This window comes from Caretta caretta, chromosome 2, assembly GCF_965140235.1.
Source record: "Caretta caretta isolate rCarCar2 chromosome 2, rCarCar1.hap1, whole genome shotgun sequence".
In the NCBI taxonomy this organism is placed as follows: Eukaryota; Metazoa; Chordata; order Testudines; family Cheloniidae; genus Caretta; species Caretta caretta.
In genome coordinates, this window is record NC_134207.1 from 194,806,688 (window position 1) to 194,819,853 (window position 13,166).

Genomic DNA, 13,166 nt, shown 5'->3' on the forward strand with positions numbered 1-13,166 from the left:
TTGCTCCAGGCCAGATCTCACCGTTTCTTAAGATTGTACAATGACCAAGCATATCCCTTTTCACTTTCTCCTCTGCAGCTCCTGAGGAAGAAGGAAAATAGGAGGATGTGTGTCTGTGTGGAAGCTATGCCAAACAGCTGTCATCAAGGCTGTCAAGCTGTGACAATATGACCAAGTGAGCTTTCAGAAAATTATGAGGGGTGTTCGCAAAAAGAAAAGGAGTACTTGTGGCACCTTAGAGACTAACCAAGTACTCCTTTTCTTTTTGCGAATACAGACTAACACGGCTGTTCCTCTGAAACCTATGAGGGGTGTTGTAAATGTCTCTCTCAAGAGACATCCTCCACTACAAGATCTTGCATTACAAGTGGGTGAAAGAGTAAAAACTACCTTAAAAATAATCCAGAATGAGTGAAAGGGGAAGGGGCAGGGGAGAGGAAGGAGGTGACTTGTCTCTTTCATTTGGCAGCTCAGCTGTCACTAGATATATTTTTTTCAGAAAGGAACACTGATCTATGTGAAAACAGGAGAGCAGAGAAACAGCACTATCTCTCTACAGCTCTTTCCTGTAGGGTTTTTTTTTTTCTTCATTATTATCATCATGTTCTTCCCCAGCACAAAGTGATGTATTTCTATTTCAGTCAGTCTTCTGTGTGTTCTGTGATTTTCTGCAGTATCTATTTATTTAAAATCATGCTTGCTGTGGTAGCCTCATTGGATACAGATACTGGTTTCATGAAGGTCCTAGGGGACAGTATTTACATAGATTTATTCCAATATATTTCACTACCACACAATCAATGTAGTACAGGACACCTAGTATAAAATAGGAGGTAACACTGAGTAGCCACAATTTTATTTCCACCATCTAAATTAATTACTTGTAAAAAAGGTATCTCTGGCATTGTAAAAGATTCTCCACTTTGTAGGAGGGGTAGGAAGCCACACTCCTAACTGAAATAGCCAACACCTCATTCAGAGAAGGAATCTTCCCTTCCTCCTTCAAACACGCAATAGTCCAACCACCACTGGAGAAACCCACCTTAGAAACCACCACTGGAGAAACCCAACTCAGTCCTAGCCAACTACCACCCAGTGTCTTATTCCTAAGCAAGCTGATAGAGAAGAGATAGAGAAGCTAGCAAAAGGCGAAATACAAGCTCATCTAACTGAAGCTAACATTCTAGACTGGGCTTAGTTGGTATTCAGGACAGGACGCAGAATCGAAACCTCATGGCACTGATGGAGCTCCTGAATGGGTGGTGGGTGAACCCCAGATGGTCCTATCCTTCTGCCTGAGGCCCCACCTCCACCCACCAGAGCCCAGATGGCTGCACCCATGTGGCCGGAGGAGCCCCGAGCCTCCCCCTGCCCCCCGCTGAGGCCGGAGGAACTCCACCCCAGCTGTCCCCCACAGTGCTGGGTCAACCCCAGCACCGAGCCGAGCCATCAGCCACCCCAGCGCTGGCTTGAGCCGCTGGCCTGACTCCCCAGCCAGGCCAGCCCAACCCCTGCTGGGCTGGCCCGAGCACTGCCTCAGGCCCCTGGTGCACCAGAGCTCCAGGCCACCAGCTGGGGCTGAGACCCCACCGGCTTCAGGGTAGGAGGTGGGGAGTAGGGTGGGGCCTCCCCATGGAACATGGGTGGTGCCACGGCCTGGATCAGGGGAAGCTTAGCCTTTGATACCCGCCACTCAGGATCTCTTCCTGTCAATGGATAAAGGACAGACATCCAGTCTAGTCCTCCATTCATCACTGTTGACCAGGAGATTCTGCTGTCTTGCCTGACAGAGGTGGTAGGAGTAATGCACTAAAGTGGTTGGAGTCCTTTCGGGAGTGATGACCCCAATAAGTAGTGATGGGAAATTGCACCTCCACCACTGGAGTCTCACCTGTGGCGTTCCACAAGGATCAATTCTCTCTCCAGTCCTTTTCACCATCTACATAAAACCACTAGGTGAACTGGTCAGGTGACATGTACTCAAGTGTCAGCAATGTGCAGATGACACACAACTCTACCTATCCTTCATCACATACAAGCACACGATTACCACTTATATGGCCCAGTGCTGGGATGAGATAAGCTCCTGAATGAGGAACAGCTGGTTGAAGCTAAACCGAAGCAAGACCAACGTGATGCTGGTGGGCAGAGGAATGTATTTTGAAGAGCTTGCAGCTCTGGTACAGTCTGTTAGTTGAATATACATACCCAGAATTGGTAAATTCAGTCTGTAGTCTAGGAGTACTCTTGGATTCCACACTGACACTGAGCTCTGACAGAGCAGCATCCATGAGTAATGCTTTTTACCATCTCCACTTGGCTAGGAAATTCCATCCCATTCTGTTGGATGAAGTTAGCCTCAATTATCCATACCTTTGTCACCTCTTAGCTGGATTAGAGCAATGCAATATACCTGGGTTTGAAGATTTCAGTGCTTAGGAAATACCAACTAATTCAGAGCTCTACAACGCATCTCCTCAGCAAAACAGACTACCGTGAACATATCAAACCTGTCCTCTGTTCTCTACGCTGACTTCCCATAGGATTTTGAATCAAGTTCATACTCTCAATCCTTATCTTTAAAGTTCTACATAACCTGGGCCCAGGATACCTAAAAAACTGTTTAAGAAGAAAACTGGGGTTGACAACAATGCTCCTGTGGCACAATGGAACTCTCAATAATAAGAGTAAATCTCATCTGTGTGGGGAACAGAACTGTCTCTGGGGGTGATCTAAGACTGGGAATGAACTCCCCAAGGAACTAAGGACCTTTGCAAACCTCACCAATTTCCACTCCAAGTGCAAGACACATGTTCTAAATGGGGGGAGGGTAGCTTCCTTTTATGGACACCCAGCCAGCCAGATGCTTTTCTTTTGCTTGTAACCTTTAAAGCTGAACCTCAAAAGAGCTATCTTGATGCTTAATTTTGGTAACTGTTTTTTTTTTAGATCTAGCAAAAAGCCTAAGTTCCAGATGTATTTTCTTTCTTTTTGTTTTAATAAAATTTACCTATTTTAAGAATAGGATTGGGTTTTTTGTATCCTAAGAGGTTTGTGCATATGTTGTTTAATTAGCTGGTGGCAACAGCTGATTTCCTTTGTTTTTCTGTGTGTGTGTGTGTGTGTGTGTGTGTGTGTGTGTGTGTGTGTGTGTGTGTGTGTGTGTGTGTGTGTGTGTGTGTGTGTGTGTGTGTGTGTGCGCGCGCGCGCTTGAGGGTACCCCACAGAAGGAATTCCCAAGTGCACCTTTCTTGTTTTATATGGGTTTTTGCACTTGGCTGGTGGCAGCATCTACCCATCCAAGGTCAGAGAGAAGCTGTAACCTTGGGAGTTTAATACAAGCCTGGAGTGGCCAGTATTAATTTTTAAAATCCTTGCAGGCCCCCAGAGTGGGGAATCAGCCTTGACAGCACATTTCTTTGATCTTTCCCTCTCTAAACACAAAGCAATGGGGATAAGTGTGTGTGTATAGTGACAGCATTTGGGGTGCGATACAGACTAGTGAAGGGTTGTGTCACATCTTACCCTGTAACTCTGGGTGCTTCACAATAGAGCCCTGCATGGGACTATTTTTTAATCCCGCAACACCCACTCCTACCCACTCCCGCATTGTTTCTTGTATTTTTATCCTGCTCCCACCTGCAAAAAACATTAGATCCCTCAAATCCCGCAAGAGAGACAGATATCCCCATGCTACTAAATACATTTTTTTAAGGGTCAGTTAATATATTATATATAGATAAATGGCATTCAGACACAATTTTTACCACTAAAAGAATAAAACAAATCTTGCTTAAACTATGTAAAAAAATACTTTAACTGCTGTTATAATAGACTTCAAATCTCTTTCTATCCCTTGCTTAAATTTAAGTATTAAAGCCTTTATTTTTTAAAAAAGAAAAACTTGCTTTATACTGCTAAAATTCTATTTATGGCAAACTGCTGTCATGTGTATATCACACGGAATGTCAAAACAAATTGCACCACAATTATGCCTTAAATAATGAGGATACTTTTTAACAATTATAAAAAATAAGTTGTTTAAAAAAACTGTAATTTTTTACACCAATTAAGCATTGTTTTTAGAACTCTGAAACATACCATTCAAGATATTTATATGTCAGGATTATTATTGCTTTTTGAAAAACATTTAACAGAAAAACTGCTCACAGCACTGATAGCCAGCTGATACTACAGTGACAATCTGTGAGGTCTTAGAACAACAAAACCTGTGAGTATGATTCTCTGACCTGACTTGAGCTGGTGTACTATACCAGTTTCGGAATGAGGGAGATAAACACGTATCGGAAAGAGAAGCTCAAACAAAATAATTAGCAATTTCTTGAATAGGCGACTCTTGATAAACTGATGAGAGATTTAGTGTTTCTCCGCAAATTCCCGCAGTCTGTATTTTTTACACACCCAATCCTGCCCGCAACGAAGTACATTTTTCCAGCTCCCACTATTATGGCAGTGGGTCCTGCAGGATCCCAGTCCCGCTGCAGGGCTCTACCTCACAATGCCTTGCTACTGTAACCCCCTACCTGGGACACTCATAGTCAGCAACAAGCAGACAGCTCACACCCAGAGAGTGTCTCTGTTTAACTGCCGCCCTAGTCCAGAAACATTGACCCCAGCAGCCTGCCAGCAACACACCTGTCATGCTCTTTAGTCTCTACCAGCGTTGGTTACTATTTGCAGGGTGACTCCAGTATACTCCCACTCCCAGACTTTCCCAAAACCGTGTGCTCTGTAATGTCTATCCTGTCCTGGACAGTTCAGAGAAATAATAACATTTGTTCTTTTAAAAACCTAAAAGCACATCACAGATTATTAACTGGGGTAAATAAACCCTTCCATTTAAACTCTGAGTTGGTTTATAGTAAAAATAAAACAAATTTGTTAACAATAGGAAATAGGTTAAGTAACGCAAAGTAAAAAGAATAAACTTAGAAATCGTTTCAAGCAAATAGATGCATTTTCACTTTTAACAGTCCAAAACATACTCTAGCAAGGTACAGGCTTTGTTTAAGATGTTTTTCACACCTATATTTAGTTCCCAGAGATTACAACAACCCCCTTCCTCCCCGCTTGGTTAAAGGATCCATCTTTCTTGGCTTGCAAGACCTCAGGCCTTTTGTGTCTGTCTAGCGATGGATGCCAAAGATGGCTTCTGTCTTTGCTTATATCTTCCAAAGTTCAATGACTTTGTTTCAAGAGACAGCATGCTTCCTGTGGGTTTCCCATCCCCTTATATGTAAACGGTGCTTCCATTGTTTTGATTCTGAATTATTTGTTTTTATGTTTAATTTACAGAGGAGACCTTCTCTCCTGTCTGGGGGAGAACCTGTTTGGCCACAGACTTTAAAACATAATATCATTAAGTATCCATATATCCTCATACAGTCTTAATACATACATTTCACAATGATATAATCACTGTGTGTCATTAGCTTTCAGAGAAGACCTTACTCTATGTACTTTTATAATACAGTAATATTGTGTACCACCAGTTGATTCAATTGCTTATTGCTTGAGGTTCAACCCCCCGTATTTATAGACCAGTAAACCTTTGAAATGGATTCTTCTGAGGGTTACCCCTCAGAGTAAAGTTTATTCAAGCTGTGAGAAAGGTAACATTGAGTCTGGTAGCAAAGGAAGCCCCATGCTCTTTCCTCCCACACTTGAGTTTACTCACTGAAATGCAAAATGTTCTGTTTCCTGACATCTCCGCCTGTTGATGTACTGATGATCCTGTTTACTGCTTATATGTAACCTGAGGTAAACAGTGATTCCTTTGTTTAGGATACTCTGTTTAACAGCTCCCTCTGACAAACCTGGTTTACATACACTTTAGTCATAATTCCAATATATGTTCAGAATTCTTCATGCAGAGGTTCTCAAACTATGGTCCGTGGACCACCAATGGTCCGCGAGCTCCATTCAGGTGGTCCGTGGATGGTTCCCTCTAAGGTGCATGCCTGGGCAGCCACGCACAAGAGAATGAAGGGCCACCCACCTAATTAGTGGAGCTGTGCAGGTGTGGCTCCACTAATTAGGTGCCTGGACTCTGGAGAAGATGCACATGTAAGGTGAGGTGGTGGCCTTGGGGAGAATAAGGGGTAGGTGGGAGGAGGCAGTGGGGTGAGAAGAGGGGTGGGGGGAATTTGGGATGTGCCTGGGTGCGGCGGCCAGAGAAAGAGGCGACTTTCCCCAGCTCCAGGCCGGGGCTGCCAGGGAGAGATGGCCCTCCTTCCCAGCCTCAGCTCAGGGGCTGATGCGGCAGGGGAGAGAGGGCATATCCATCACATTAGAAAGGTAAGACTAGTGATATTAAAATATGAGTTGTATGCTTTTATTTGCAAAAAGAAAAGGAGTACTTGTGGCACCTTAGAGACTAACCAATTTATTTGAGCATGAGCCATCTGATGAAGTGAGCTGTAGCTCACGAAAGCTCATGCTCAAATAAATTGGTTAGTCTCTAAGGTGCCACAAGTACTCCTTTTCTTTTTGCAAATACAGACTAACATGGCTGTTCCTCTGAAACCTGTCATTATGCTTTTATTTGTAGAACAAAAAAAGTTAATTATTATTAAGGTTTTTTTTATATAGCACTTTTATCCAAAGCGCTTTACAATAGTTAGCTAACAGTACATACAACATTTGGAAAGATCATTACGTGGTCCGCCGAGACCCTCAGCAATTTTCAAGTGGTCTGCGGAAAAAAAAGTTTGAGGACCTTTGTCTTAATGCCTACTGCGTACATACATCTTGCAAGTGTATTAATGATCAGTGAGTTATTAGTTTTCAAATGATACCTCACAAGACATATTTTGTACAAAGATCAGTACAATCATGTGAAGGGTGTGAATACAGGAGTGCTTAGTGTCACACATATAAAGACACCACTATCAAAAAAAGACACTTCACTGCACAAACTTTCCCTCAGGGGAGACAATGAGAGAACAAACACCACATGTCAGATTTATAATCATGATGCCTAATTCACTGCTGGAAGGCACTCAGATACTACAGTTATGAGCGTGATATAAAAACCTATATAGAACAATGCCCTCAAAGCTGCAGATAGAGATAAACATAAGGTTGTGTAACCCTTCTGCCCGTCAGAGTTGGCAGCAACAAGGGCCGGGTTCAATATCTAGGGGATCCATTCCAATAACACAATGCAAACCGGCTCGAGCCCCCACCCAGTGACCTGGGACAAATATATACCACCCCCGCTGGGCGCCTCCAAGAGGCAATACTTCCCCTCTTGCAAGCACATAGTCTGAGTGTAGCAAAAAGCCTTTTAATAACAGAGAGAAACAATGTGGCATTACGTTGGGGAAACACCACCAACAGGATTCATAACATAACCCATGAACAAAAAAACCCACCCCAAGCAAATTGGGGCATGCCCCATTCCCTTTGGTTCTTGAGTCCAGCAACCCCAAATCACCCAAAGTCCCAAAAGTCCAATGACCCAAAAGTCTCTGTCCCTGGTCAGGGCAGCCCCAGAGTTCGAAAGTTTATCTGCGGAGCTTTACCTCCCAACCTGGGTGGAGATGGGACGGGGGTAAGAGGGACCTTACATGATCTGAAGCTGACCACCCCACAGCTCCATAGGCCTTCGCTCCGCCAGCCGCCCCACGAACTCCTTCGCTCAGTTCTGCTCTGCGGCCCACAAGCAGCTCCCACCGTCCCACGAACTGCTCCACCAGCTGGTGCACAAACTGCTCCGCGTCCCACCAGCAGCTCCCGCCGTCCTACGAACTGCTCTACCAGCCTGTCCACAAGGCACTCCAGCCATCCCGCAAACTGCTCCACAATATATCTTCAGGCTCCCCCACTACTTAACACAATGCTCAGTGATTTCAGCTCTTAAGTGAATTCAGCTTGTAGGAGGGGAGCCTCAGTGCTGGTGCACCATTAGCCCAAAGTGAGCTCAGCAGCCTGTACCTAGACTCCTAATAGAATCAAAATTAGCTCTGATATTCCACAGTGGAGAGAGAAGGAAGTGCAATTAGTATGTAAGGCCCTCACCAAGGGGCCCATACCACCAAGTATTAATACTTGTCCCCAGCCTCTCTCAATTCACAGAGTTTAATTTTTAAAACCCATGACCCTTGCCTAGCGAGTGCTACTTAGTTGATGGTGAGTCCCTCCATCATAACAAAAGGCCAAGTACAGTTCCAAGCACAGTTCCCATAATCAGAGTAATAACAATTTATTCTTCCTGTCCCAATAACAGAGACACCGGGGATCCCACAGCAGCCAAAGTGACCATTTGGGCAGCTATGGCCTCATTCGAGGCGGGGTGGGTGTGCCTATGCAAATGAGATCAGCCCCTGAAGTTCTTTTCCACAACTTGCCACACCTCACCACCAGATGTCAGGGTGGAGCTCATCCTGACACTGCTTACAGTTGTAATATATTTATTAAATGAAATGCAAATCATATTAAAATATTGTTGCCCCTTGCAATCCAAACAGTTAACCAATATTCAGAATTTGCAGGTTACTTCTGTTATCAGGAGAAACTGATGATAGAATAAGGTATTTATTTGATGCAATCCTGTTCATTTACAAAGGATGTACACAAAAGTCCTTTTTTCCTGGTAGACAGTAGGAATCAAACAACAGGAGAGCTTCTTAGCTTACAGTCCCAAACCTCTTTCCAGTCAGCGGCCTGCCCCAAAAGCTCTCTCTCAGGGCTTTTTCTTAAGGTTGCACTGCAAGTGCTTTTCTTGCTGTTTCCTTGGCTGCTTCTTTCTGCTGCTTCTCTCTGGGCAGCTTACACTACAGAATTACTTTGGTATAACTATGTTGCCTAGAGTTTTGAAAAATCTACACCCCTGAGTGACATAGTTATACCGACCTAAGTGCTGGTGTAGACAATGCTATGTCGGTGGGAGGGCTTCTCCCACTGACTTAGCTACCGCCTCTCATGGAGGTGGATTAACTATGCCGATGGGAGAGCACTCTCCCATCAGTGTAGAGAAGGAGTGGGCAAAATTTTTGGCCTGAGGGCCACATCGGGGAATGGAAATCTTATGGCGGGCCAAGAATGCTCACAAAATTGGGGTTGGGATGCGGGAGGGGGTGCGGGCTCTGGGGTGAGGCTGGGGATGAGAGGTTTGGGATGCAGGAGGGTGCTCCGGCCTGGGATCGAGGGGTTTGGAGAGCGGGAGGGGGATCAGAGCTGGGGCAGGGGATTGGGGCGTGGAGAGAGGTTTAGCGGTGCAGGTTCCGAGTTGCACTTACCTCAAGCAGCTCCCGGAAGCAGTGGCATGTCCCTTCTCTGGCTGCTATGCGGAGGCACAGCCAGGCTGCTCTGCATGCTGCCCCATGCACAGGAACCACCCCTGCAGCTCTCATTGGAGCACGTAGGAGCCAGAGCGGGGCCATGCCGTGGCTTCCAGGAGCCGCGTGGTGCGGTCTCCGACCTGCGCCCTGGCTGGAGCTATGGAGCGGGGCCGAGCCATGTGGTGCATCCCCAGACCCAGTGCCCTGGCCGGAGCGGGGCCGAGCTGCACGGTGCAGCTTGCGGGACAGCTTAAAATGGCTAGCGGGCAGGAGCCCACCCCTGGTGTAGAGCATCTTCATTAAAGTGCTACAGCAACACAGCTGCATCAGTGCAGCTGGGCCGATACAGTGTTTTAAGTGTAGACCAGCCTGCAGACAAACCTCCACTAAACGATACCAAATGCCCTATGTTTATATTCAGTCCCCAGCAAAACCTTTCCTCCCACATGGCTCTACTTTTGACTAGCCTGGTCTTGTGGGTATGTGTTTTGGGTGGTGGCTCCTATTGTTTCATTTTACACCAAAAATCAGCGTAACTACTTGCATTTATCTTGAATGAAGGATGGCTATTATGCCCACCAGCTTCAATGATGATTCACCCAAACTCCCTCATCACAGTGTATAAGGGAATGGTCAGTTAGAGGTGGGATAGCAGAGCATTGGAAAGCTATTGATAGGAACATTTGGGTATATAAAATAAGCACACATTTTAACTCAATAAAAAAGCATAGGACAGAAAAAGCTTTTTTGGAGAGAAAGTGGAAAAATTACAAATATATTTCTGAAAAGGGAATTGTCACTTTTAAATAGGTTGGCATGTATGAATATATACACTTGTGTGGGGGTGAGGTGTATTGAACATTAACACATTATCCATGCAAAAAAACCCAACCTTTTTATATCCGAGGAAGCAGGGAAACTCAGGAAATATCCTCGTTATTTATGGGGGTCTGATGAAAACTGGGAAATGTCCCCCATATAAATTATATTTTCCCTAACTCAAAGATGCTCATCACACTGAGAAAACATGTATTCGTTAAACCCCTTAATTAATTTAAGATGGTTTATTTACAAGAACATAAGACTGGCCATACTAGGTCAGACCAATGGTCTATCTAGCCCAGTGCCCTGTCTTCCAACAGTGGGCAGTGCCTGATGCTTCAGAGGGAAAGAGCAGTTGAGTGATCCATCCTGTCACCTAGTCCCAGCTTCTGGCAGTCAGAGGTTTAAGGACACCCAGAGGATGCAGTTGCATCTCTGACCAATTTGGCGAGTAGTCATTGATGGATCTCTCCTCCATGAAATTATCTATGCTTCTGTACTTTGTTCTGTTTTGCAGGCATTCCATATATCTATAAAACTAGGGGCAAAGAGGTGAGAAAGAATAACAGGTGGATGTTTTGAGCACTATCATAATGGATAAACAGTAGGCCAGCTGGGAAGAACGCATTTTAAAAATTGTATGTTTTATGTTTTTTCCAGACTTTGTCATCTGAGAATTGTGTTTTCTTCAGGACAAACACTGTGTTATCACCTTTAGAGAATGTGTAGCACATTGTACATCGTAAATAATAATCATTCTGAATCCCGTAGCTAAATACAGAGAGGAAAACACACACAAAAAGAATAACCTAAAATCCCTTTCAATGGGATGGGATCAGGGACTATGATTTAAAGAGGGGGGGGGGGGTTTCTAGATCTCGCCTCCTTCGTTGGCCTCTCCCATGGCTATCTTCTTAATCAGGGGGTCTTGGGGGGAGGGAAAGGGACTGCCTCTCCCGCCGCCCATCCCTCTCCCAGGGAGAGCGGGTAAGAGCCCCAGGTGTGGTTAGGGTGCTCAGATGTCCCCATTTTGTAGGGATAGCCCTGATATTTGGGGCTTTGTCATACATATGCGCCTGTTACCTCCAGTCTCATTCCCGGGTTGTCACACTTGCTATCTGGTCACCCCAGGTGTGTGCGGACGCTGGGCGAGCCAGCCACCTGCCTGGGGCCCGCAAAAAATCCTCCCCAACCCTTGGATAATCCCGGGGGCACGTGGGCGCGTTCCTGTGGGGCTCTACGCCGGGCGTGATTGGCCGCCGGGCCGCTCACTGTGCCCCACAGGCGGGTACCGGCCCCGCCCCTTCTGAGCTCCCCACATCCGGGTACCTGTCAGCCGGCCGCGCCGCCGCCCGCTTTCTGTTCTCTCTCATTCAGGCGGACTGGAGGGAGCGCAGGGAAGATGGCGGCGGGGCGAGCCGGCTCCTTCGGTTCCTCTTCCTCCTCGCCGGGGCTCGGCGCGGGGGGCGGCCCGGCCGCCGGCTTCACCGCCAGCAATAACGCGGAGCTGCGGGCGGGGGGCGAGGAGGACGATGGGCAGAACCTCTGGTAACCGCCCACCTCGCCGGGCCGCCGCCGCCCGTTAGCGTCTAGCGCCCCCGCTCCGCGAGAGCCTCCGCCCGGGGAGGGGGACGACGACACAGCCCCCCTCGCGGGGCCCCTGTGAGGCCAAGTAATGCGGGGCGGCGGCGGCGGGGCGGGCCGCTCTTGTCAGCGGCAGCAGCGGCCCCCGGCCCCATCCCCCTAGTGCGCGCGCGTTCGTGTGTTTGGGGGGGTCTTGCTTGTGCAGACACGGGCGTGGCCCCTGCCTGACCGGGCTCTGTCTCCCCTCAGGTCCTGTATCCTCAGCGAGGTGTCCACGCGCTCCAGGTCTAAGCTGCCTTCGGGGAAAAACGTCCTGCTGCTGGGTAAGTCACCCCGGCTCCCGGGGAGGGTCTGGTGCCGGGCGGCGCCCCAGCGGTGGGGAGGTGGGGCCGAGTGTGCGGTTTGCCCGGGGCTGGGTTAGCGCCCCGCGGAGCCGCCGCTGTTTGTTGGGCGGGGCAGGTCGTACCCCCTGCCTCGTAGCGCCTCCCCCCCGTTGGGAGCGGGGGTTGCCACCCCCCGAGGTGGCGGCTTTGGAGGCGGGTGGCGCTTGCCATCTGTCTTCCCTCTGGGGAGGGCGGGTTCCGCTGGCTCCGTGAGAGGCTCCCTCAGCATCTCCCTCATTCAGGCCGTCAGCACGGCTGGACGCACAAAATCTGCGTCCAGAGCCCCGGCAGTGTCGGCGGCGGCTGCCGCCGCTCCTTGTTAGCCGGGTGGGCGGTGTAGAGGCTGTTAAGGGGTCCCAGCTGGGTCCTGGCCACCATGTACGGGGGCTTGTCAGCAGCATTATCGTCTTGATGTTGTGCAGCAGCAATGGCATCTCTTGTACTGGTTTTCTTTGTGCTTTGCTATGTCCACCCGGTGGAAGCATCCAAACCCTGGCTTGCTTGTGGCTCTGCTTGGCACTTACTGTGGCCTGAGGACGATCAGAGTTATTTCGGGGCGGGGGAGGAGAACTAGAAGCTGTAAAGGTAAACAACAAGGAGTCTGGTGGTACCTTAAAGAGTGACAGATTTATTTGGGCATAAGCTTTTGTGGGTTTTTTTACCAGTTTGGGGTGTGTCATAAATATAAAGGGAAGGGTAAACACCTTTAAATCCCTCCTGGTCAGAGGAAAAACCCTTTCACCTGTAAGGGGTTAAGAAGCTAAGACAACCTCGCTGGCACCTGACCAAAATGACCAATGTAAGATACTTTCAAAGCTGGGGGGCGGGGGGGGGAACAAAGGGTTCTCTCTCTTTTTTTACCCACAAAAGCTTTTGCCCAAATAAATCTGTTAGTCTTTAAGGTGCCACCAGACTCCTTGTTGTTTTGTGGATAGAATAACACAGCTACCCCCTGATACTTGTAAAGGTAAATAATATGCAATCATGCAAAATACAGAAAACTTATTGTGGATGGGAAGGGACAGATGGCTCCGTTTAATTGCACTTCTTGACAGAAAAGCTAAGAACTGAC

The 13,166-nt window shown here is 47.5% G+C and overlaps 1 protein-coding gene and 1 long non-coding RNA gene across 2 annotated transcripts in view; one reads left to right on the forward strand and one right to left on the reverse strand.

Moving 5' to 3' along the window:
- Nucleotides 1–11,579, reverse strand: part of LOC125631656 (uncharacterized) — a 47,547-nt gene extending 35,968 nt beyond the window's left edge. The window contains exon 1 of the long non-coding RNA XR_007355001.2: nt 11,457–11,579. This is a non-coding gene — a long non-coding RNA (uncharacterized LOC125631656). The remainder of the gene's footprint in view (nt 1–11,456) is intronic.
- DYNC1LI1 (dynein cytoplasmic 1 light intermediate chain 1) overlaps nt 11,530–13,166 on the forward strand; it is a 58,060-nt gene continuing 56,423 nt past the window's right edge. The window contains exons 1-2 of the mRNA XM_048838671.2: nt 11,530–11,675; nt 11,961–12,034. Coding sequence (XP_048694628.1) covers nt 11,530–11,675; nt 11,961–12,034 — 220 coding nt within the window. The remainder of the gene's footprint in view (nt 11,676–11,960; nt 12,035–13,166) is intronic.